This window comes from Berghia stephanieae, chromosome 8, assembly GCF_034508935.2.
Source record: "Berghia stephanieae isolate SIO BIC M18660-M18661 chromosome 8, UCSD_Bste_1.3, whole genome shotgun sequence".
NCBI classification, from domain to species: Eukaryota; Metazoa; Mollusca; class Gastropoda; order Nudibranchia; family Aeolidiidae; genus Berghia; species Berghia stephanieae.
Genome location: NC_088367.1, coordinates 8,594,211 through 8,604,142, shown reverse-complemented (window position 1 = coordinate 8,604,142; position 9,932 = coordinate 8,594,211). Strand labels below are relative to the sequence as shown.

Genomic DNA, 9,932 nt, shown 5'->3' with positions numbered 1-9,932 from the left:
CTCTCTCTCTCTCTCTCTCTCTCTTAGTGTGAAATTGTAAGTAATGAAGATACAGAAAATGCTTTTTTCGGTATGAAGGTACATAATTTATTTTCAAAAAAAAGAAAGAAAAAGAAAAACGTTTTTTTTTTACAATAGTACCTACATTGACCAAGAAACTTTGACGTCAAATATCGGTAGATTAAAGTAATTCCCCATCTTGTCGAAGGCGATAGAGAAAACCAACAACAAAATAAAAACAAAAAAAAAAAAACAAAAAAAAAAAAAAAACAAAACAAATTAACTCAACCTTTGTATCGGGTTTGAGTTTATTTATTTATTTAATTATTTATTTATTTATTTATCTATTTATTTATTTATTTATGTAGACAGGGAACTGTAATAAATGTCGCGTGATATAGTATAGGTATAGGCATCAGAGAGGAAATAAAAATGAAGTAACTGTAATCGCCCCGTTGGTATCATGACTCGTCATACATATTGTGTTGCTGTTCGCTTGGGACCTCATGTAAAGTGCCTTGAGCAAGGCATTCTATATTGCACTATATTATAAAGGATAGACGAGTCGATGGATGGATGGATGAGTGGATGGATGGATGGATGAGTGGATGGATTGATGGTGTTACAATTAAAATATTAATAAGTATTTTAGGTATAGTAGAGACTGTGATCTTATTTTAATAAGTCTTCTCATGAATTAATTATTTGAATACAATCGTTACAGATTTTGCCCTGGTCGAGAGATACCACGACCTGCTCAAAAGCTTGAATGACGGCACGGATAGCAATGACGTCATGATGTCCCCCCAAGACCAAGAGGTGAGTGATTGAAATGAAGTGTACCATTGGCTAATCATAGCACATACTAAAGGTGGTGGTTTCTACATACATCTATTATTTGAAGACCGAATACAACATTATGGGTTTGTTTAAAAAAAAACAAAAAAAAAAAAAAAAAAAAAAAAAAAAAAAAAAAAAAAAAACATTTTTGTTTTGTTTGGACAACGCACGTTGGTTTGAGAGTATTTCCATTTCAGCAATGAGCCCATAACAATTTGGATTATCAGACCTGCGAAAAAGTGCGAGACGTTGGCTTCAAATAAATCTGATTTTAATGCAAGAGACGCATTATTTAGATAGCCATTTATTCGTAAATAGCAGAAGAAAAAGGTTTGTTTACGGGACTGCGAGTGGTTGTAATTGGGGGGGGGGGGGGGGGGGGGGGGGGGGGGGGGGGGGGGGGGGGGGGGGGGGGGGGGGGGGGGGGGGGGGGGGGGTGAATTCGGTCGGAAAAACAACGTCAGTGAAACCGGTAAGTGGGCGGAGCTATTTGGACGTGACCTTCGTGTCAAGGTTCAAAGTTAATGACGCACTTACTACTCGGCAGACAAGAGAGAGAGAGAGAGAGAGAGAGAGAGAGAGAGAGAGAGCGTTTTCATTGTCTTATGATATGTGATGATCTGTGTTTATGCGTCGATGGTTTTTTTTATGACCGTCTGACTATTTGACGTCAAGGAAAGTAATTGCCGTGTCATTACACACAAGTGATCATCGTCTAGAAAACACTTGAACCACTTCAACGATGTAGATGAGGCAAGGCTGTGGTGATGTGTTACAGCTACACGGATAAATTAATTATTGTGTATTTTTGGATGGAAGAAGAAGAAGAAGAAGTCCCAGGTTTAAGAGCTTCTACCAAGACGAGGGTCATTTAAATCGATGGATATTTGAAGGAAGAGTTTACTGGCCATATGTTTAAATACGAGCCCCCCCCCCCCCCCCCCCCCCCCCCCCCCCCCCCCCCCCCCCCCCCCCCCCCCCCCCCCCCCCCCCCCCCCCCCCCCCCCCCCGAGTATGACAGTCAACGGTTATGAAGCATGAATATGATATTCTATACCATAAAGTACGAAAAACCAATATTCTATGTTATTTACTGTAATGTTAATTTTAACGTTAAATTCAGTTTTTTTGGGTTTTTTTTTTTACATCACTAAGTCATGCTACCAGATTGAACGGTTGGTCACATGCTATTTTTACATCACGAATCTTATACGTCACAATATTACTTTTGCGTCGGTTTGAGAGTGTGTTTCCATGACAACAATGAGCCCATAACAATTTGAGTTATCTACCCTGCAAATGAGTGACCGTCAGATCATTGACTTTGTTGTCATGGAAATACTCCTAAATCGTTGTCAAATATCATGGTTTATGACAACAATGTTAAAACGGGGCCACAATTGCGTCCGGTCACCAGACCTGTATACCATTATGCGAATGTCGGTAAACAGATTAAAACGACAATGAATATCAAAAGTTCGAATTGAAAAGGTGAAGGAAATGAGCTAAATCAGCTAAAGGCAACGTGCACTTATTTGCAGGTCTGATACCCCAATTAATTATGGGCTTATTGTTGTAATGGAAATCTCAAAAAAATGTATATAAATGACGCAAAATATTGTCCATTACAATAATGTTAAAATAGGCTAAAAATTGCGTTCGGATGTCAGACCTACATACATATGTACACGTCGGCTAACGGTTATTGATTTTTTTTTGGGGGGGGGGGGGGGGGAAACAAATTCAATTGTTTAATACATTTTTAAGTTCATGTCTTTGTGCATTCATTTCCTTTCATTTCATTTCACCTCATATCTCGCCCATCAGGTCCCGTTGTCTTTCTGTGCCGACCCAATCAAGATTGAAGAAGACGAAGAGGAACCGGAAACGGTCCCGGACACACCCACTATCTTGTGTGACCTTTCCAATTACCTCCCTTCCGAATCTATTCTCCATCCCGCTTACGACAGCACATTATGCAGCAAAACCACGACAGTCGCCAATAGCATTAGCAGCAGCAGCAGCATCTCCACATACAACAACAACAACAACATTCCTACACCACTGTACAGAAACTGTGATATTTCTTCCTCCAAACCAAAGTCAGAATCTTCCAGAAACCCCCCGAACTATTTTAGTTTTAAACCTTTGACCCCAACTTCCACTCCATTCTCAAGTTATTCTCAGTCAACGCCATCTCCCAAGCAGCAACAGCAAATCTCATCACCTTCGCAATCTCAGTGCTGGTCAGTGACGTCAGCACCATCAACGTCGTCATTTACAGCACCATCATCATCACCATCATCATTATCATCATCCTTACCTTCCCTCCATAGGCAGCTGTTACATCAGAACACATTTTCCTCTTCATTATCATCATCGTCGTCATCGTTATCATCCGTGTCCTCGTTATCTTCATCCTCGTCTCCGTTATCTACGTCATCACCAATGTTCATCAACTCCATGTCACCGGCTTCCTCTCCATTCTCATCGCCACCATCATCAATCTCACCATCACCCCTATTATCATCAACGTCATCCATCCAAAGATCCATCACGGGAACCAAGTCGAGAACCTTTATCTCAGAACTCAGTGGAAGTGGCTGCACCGTGTTATCGGGAATTCCCAACTTCTTGACCGGAAACTGCTACAGCGAAAGCACAAGCGAAGACATGATGCCGCCGAGCCGGAACACCGAAGAAAGTCTGGAATACACCGACCTTGACAAGTTGCCAGAGATTTCCTTCTACGACGATCTCACATCCATGGGAAGCAAAGAGCAGATCCATCAACAGCCGCTGAAACGACCATTGTCCGTGGACGAGAGTGGTGTCCCCTTGGAGGTCGTGGTCAATCTGATGAGGGCTGATATTGAAAACGACAGGAAGGAATTGAATCTCGTGCACAGTGAGTTGAATTACTAGATATCCTGTCGACTTCTTCTTCTTCTTCTTCTTCTTCTTCTTCTTCTTCTTCTTCTTCTTCTTCTTCTTCTTCTTCTTCTTTTTCATCTTATTAAATCGTTTTTCTTTATCTTCATATGATCTACCATGAACACATATAAAAATAAAACACTTTTTAATTGCGTGTTTATTAATAATATGTCATGTTCACACATGAACTACTAAATCACACATTTTTTTCCAAATTTGACTGTTTTTTCTATATCTGGATTCCATCGTACTATAAAGTCCGTGTTGAAGTCTGACGTTTTTTTTATGATTATTTATTTGTTAATTTATTTTTTTTTATTTATTTATTTATTTATTTATTTATTTATTTCAGACCCGCTATGCTGGAGTACCAGCGATGTGTCCAGATGGGTCAGCTGGGTGTGTCAGAAGCATGGCGTGCCCGACATTTCCGATCAGCTGAGGTCGTACACTGGCGCCAGCTTGTGTTCTTGGCCGGCTGACGTGTTCTCGTCATTCTACGGGACGTCTGGCTCAAGCGTCTTCCAGGAACTGGATCTGTGGAAAACTAGTGAGTAGTTTAGTCTTAGAGAATAAAAGGATTATGGGATTGGGCTTTTCTCGGAAACGACAAATCTGTAATAATAATATGATATGATATGATATAAGTCCAGATTTATGTAGGCTTTTACAGCCTTTTATCTGCTCTTTTGCATTCGTGAACGTATTTAATCCACGTCTCTCAAAACTGGGCATGCCACATAGTGGAAGGAGGTTTCTGAATTTAACTTTACAATAGTATTATATGTTCTGTTTTTAAGGGTTGTATGTATCATTCATGACAATATCTTAGACGGAGTTTCAACGTATTCTGATTGGGGGGTCTAGTCATATTTCAATCTAAAGAAGAAAAGGAAGCTTACAAGCAATAATCTTTTTCAAAAATTGAATCTGGTTATTTGAGTGTGTTTACTCTCGCATGCACCCACTCATTCATTCATTCATTCATTCATTCATGTTCTTATTAATTCGTCATTATATCATGCCATTCGTTCACTAAATCATTAATCAATTCATTAATTCACTTTTAGTCATTCATTTATAATTCTTGCCCTGTCTTTCTCTTTTCTTATTCTCTCTCTCTCTCTCTCTCTCTCTCTCTCTCTCTCTCTTTCTCTCTCTCTCTCTTTCTCTCTCTCTCTCTCTCCTCTCCCTCTCTACCCTACTTGTCTTCCCCTTATCTCTAAATAACATCACACACACGTAAACGAACTGGTAAACGTGTCTTAATTCACACAAACAAACAAACAAAAACAACCAAAGAAGTCAATACGTCACGAGTGGCCTGAAATACGTCATGACTGATAAACCAGTGCCTTCCTAATGACGATGACCTCTGACCCACCAACTGTCTATAACTGTAACATTATGGATTAACGTCTTATCTCTAATCCACCGATCCGACTTCTCGGCATTCCGTACTGATTTGCTGACAACTTACCTATTTCTTTCCTTCACACCATGAGTCATACACAAACATACTTACAACTTACACGTCGGTGACGAGTTCCGATAGCTCAGTTGAAAGAGCGCTTGCTGGAATCGATCCCAGTTGAAGTCGAACCAAAAACAAACAAAAAATAACCCCCCCCCCCTCCCCCAAAAAAAAAAATAAATATTAAAAAAAAAAAAATAAAATAATAATATGTACGTATATATATATATATATATATATATATATATATATATATATATATATATATATATATATATATATATATATATATATATATATATATATATATATATATATATATATATATATATATATATATATATATATATAGGGTTGTGAAGGAATATATTATTATTATATCAAATGTTCAACCAGATATGAGAGCGACATTCATTGTTAAGAATTGAATTAACATCTCTGCATGAATTATTGGGTAGAGTTACCTTTGACAGGTAGAGAAGGTGGCGAGGAGAGAGAGTGTATGTGTTTGTGTGTGTGTGTGTGTGTGGGGGGGGGGGGGGGTAAAAGGTTATGTTGACATAATTTACATTTGAAAAATTCTTTAGGGTAAGATGAACTTGATTCAACACTCGTTTTATTGCGACATTCTAACAACAGAATCGCAACTGGATCGTTTCCTGGTATTGCACCAATCAAATTCGGCCGGGCCGGTTTGGCAGTTTATAGAGGTTGGACGAATTGAAACTTGTAGCTGATTTCGAAAACTTGATTTTTGTTTTTTTTTTTCGTTTTGTTTTGATTTTGGTTACTTTGCAACCCACGTGGCAAGCGGTCTATGGTTGGTCTATCCGTTTTGAGCATTTTGGCGCATTGCATCACTTATCCGAATTCTTCTTATTCTCGGAAAACTCAACATCAGGAATTCACTTTCCAGAGGAACAGTGACAAATGGCCTTGACCTTGTACAGGTGGCCATGACATGTCGACGATTGCGCGCTTGGTTCTATGTCACGATAAACAACGAACAAACAAACAAACAACACATTATTAAACTGTTAGCCCTGCAGTTTTTTGTTTTTGTTTTTTTTTTTCCTTAGCTGTCGGTGATCTCACATTAAAATACATGAATTACGTATAAGTATTAGATATACTTTGATTTCTGCCAAATAATCTCCCCCCCCCCTCTCTCTCTCTCTCTCTCTCTCTCTCTCTCTCTCTCTCTCTCTCTCTCTCTCTCTCTCTCTCGTTATTTCTTTATCATTCCACGTATGCATTATCTCCCTTATTTTCATCAGTGTTTTTTACTATCTCCGTTTTATCTACTTCATCATCATCCTCATCATCATCATCATCATCATCATCATCATCATCATCATCATCATCATCATCATCATCGTCATCTCGATCAGTCATGCATCCTCATATATGAAATCTTTTTTTTTTCTTTTTATTTTGTTTAAATATTATTTGTTGCCTTCAAATCATTTCTATAACTTTTCTATATTTTATTCTTTCCTCCCTCCTTCAGACAACATCTACAACACAACAGCCAATGATGACGTCACATCCGGTCTCCAAGTTCAGCTCATCGATTCCTCTCAAATGTTCCCGTCCCCCTCCACCTCACCCGCCCCTAGTCACGGAAGTAACACGAGTAACCATAGCAACCACAGCCTTGACAGTCATCACATCTTTAACACCTCCTTAGACAATTCTGAAGATGAAGTTTTCTGTAAGTGATTCATCATATTTGGGCTATGAGCTCTATTATATAACGTATTATCCACTAAATGTGCTCAAAGCGCTTTACAAGGGGTCCCTAGCCAACAGCAACACTTAGACTTAACATGTAAGACTGAGACTTGATGAACTTGATGCCTGTTAGGCGATTTTACTATTTTTTTCGACAGAGACAACGTGAATGTTAACGTCCAGGTACTCATTTTACACCTGAGTACAGTGAGAGAATGTGGTTAAAGAGCATTTTCTAAGAACGCAACTATGGGCCACTTGGGAATCGAACCCAGGACCAGGACTGGATTCCGATCAGCTTTAACTTTAAGTGATCAAAAAAGATAAAATAACAAACAATATTCTATTGATGCTATGTGTTAAACCAAAAATAATTATCATCCGCCAGCCGGACATAGCGTACCAAGACACAAAACTATGTTTAACATTGAACGTTTATAGTTTGATAAAATTTAGTGAGAACTACTCATAAAAATGGCTGGCTAAAAACACCAACAAAGAGCTGAGTGACGTCAATTTGATTCCTTCTGATAAGATCAAGTGGCATGAATAAATGATCATTTCATGGTTAGAACACAATATGACAAACTTTTAATTTCATATTCATTTTTTTTCACTGTCTTTTGTTGTTGTATTTTTTTTAATCATCATATTTTCCACAAGTAACTTGTCTTTCTTTTTTTATTTTGTTCAAAACTTAACACGTTTATTGTGGAAATCAAATGTGCGATTCCAACGCAATTCTTATCATACTTTCTATTTTTCTCATCTTCAACAGACCCAGAAACCAATTTCAAAATGGAAATAAATTCCCCGAGTAAAACAAGTATGCCCAACAACAAAAACAACAGCAACAATGGTATCAGTACTCTCAACCTCCTGAAGTTCAAACCGAGGCTAGGCAGAGGTCACAAGAAAGCCATCACACTTTGGCAGTTCCTTCTAGAACTCCTCGTCGGCGAGGAGGACCACAGCGATTGCATCAAGTGGCTCAACGAAGAATCTCGTATTTTTAAAATCGAAGATTCCAAGAAAGTAGCCAGCATGTGGGGTCAAGTGAAAAGCCGACCGGCCATGAACTACGACAAACTTAGTCGATCCGTACGACAATATTATAAAAAGGGAATCATTAAAAAACCTGAACAGACTAAGCGATTAGTTTACCAGTTTTGTCCTGGCATCTGCTGAAGGATTTAAGTCGAAACTCTTTGAGTCGATGCCCTTCCCTGACCACAATCCAATGTGGTATTTCTTGTCTCAAATTGCGAGCGCGTTACAACACGCCTTGCACATCTTATGCGCTTCAGTCTGCGTCTTATAAAGAAAAAAGACTGTTATAGTTATTGGATGATCTGTGTGGAAATGTTTGATGCTCAGCTCAAATGAAATCTCTATTTTGAGTTACATTTCCTTCTTGAGAAAATGCATTTGCCACCAGATAGGTCAGACAGAAAACCGGAGAACCAATCATGAAATAATTGTAAATAAATGTTACATAAAATAATTATTCCAATTTTTAAAAGAAATATTGTTTTACAATAATATAGAGTTTTTTGGGGGTTTTTTATTTAAAGGATTTATAAAAATCAAGTATAGATAAATATTTTACATGCTTTTAAAAAAATAATCAAAAATTTTTTGTTTTAGTTTTCCTCAAATCGATGGCATTTTAGATTGTAGATAATTTTGCGTTTCATTTTAAAATTTCCAAACTTAAACAGCATTATGTAATCATTTATTTTTATATTGATTTTCTACAATAATAATTTCAAAAAATTAAGTAAAATGTTCTTGCTGAGTTATTTATCTCAACATAAAATCAAGATATATTTTATATTATTATAAATACTAAAAAAAAACAACTAGCTATAAATGCGTTTTTTTCCCACCTGCTAAAATATATATTTTTATTCATTCATTTATTTATTTTATTCATTTTTAAAATATTTATCTAAGCCTTTTGTTTTATTAATTTTTTTTTGTGTCAAGTGGTCTTTGTAATTACGACTTTGGTAATATTATAATTTTTCATGAAAATAATCAAAAAGGAACAGAGAATTGATAACAATTTGTTATAAAATGATACCGAATATCTTATTATATTTTAATCTGTGATTTTCATTTGATGATAATCAATAGGTATTTTATGTTGTTTGATAAGTTCCTAGATTCAATGAATTTCATATGCCTTTGTTAATCGAATTCTGTTATTGTTATTATTACTATTATTATTATTATTATTATTATTATAACTATCATGTAGGTATTGAATTCCTGATCTTAATCCCCCCCCCCCCCCCCCCCCCCCCCCCCCCCCCCCCCCCCCCCCCCCCCCCCCCCCCCCTCTTCTCTTTCTTTCTTTTTTTTTCTTCATTAAAGCTAAATTTGTTTAATTTATAAAACATTCGACGATAAATTAGAGGAAATTAAAATTATATTTAGGAATTTGGAATTTGGAAATGAAGTGTTTTGTTTCAATCAGGATTTCCTTATAGGGATGATTTTATATCTAATTTTATTATTATCATTATTGTTTTGTTTGTTTATACAATCAATCCTTTGCCATGACATGTAACTGCCCTGTGAATATATTATGCAAATTACAAAACAAAGAACTTGTTGAAAACAATGATGTTGATGATGATGATGATTTAAAAACTGCTGTCTAGTAATAATTATATGTTTTAAAATGTTTAAGGATTGTGATATATTTTTATGTTATCAATAAATGTCAAAGAGTCCTTTTGTTGTTATAAATATGCAAGTTATCACAACAGACGTGTGGCCTAGAGTTTTTCATATATATATATATATATATATATGATATATGATATATGATATATGTAATTGTTTTTTGGAGTCGAATATCTGTTATTTTGACATGATATTATAGCTATGCAAATCAAATAATGAATTTATCATAAATAAAATAATATTTTATTTATAACTT

At 36.5% G+C, this 9,932-nt stretch overlaps 1 protein-coding gene across 1 annotated transcript; it reads left to right on the top strand.

The window, feature by feature from the left end:
• Positions 1-724: 724 nt before the first annotated feature.
• On the top strand, positions 725-8,508 carry LOC144978119 (uncharacterized; the record flags this gene model as incomplete). Its single annotated transcript, XM_078923744.1, is given in 5 exon segments — positions 725-819; positions 2,668-3,748; positions 4,127-4,324; positions 6,759-6,962; positions 7,761-8,508. Coding segments are annotated over 5 exon segments (1,988 nt in total), but the record flags the coding sequence as incomplete, so codon positions are not given.
• Between the last annotated feature and the right edge of the window lie 1,424 nt (positions 8,509-9,932).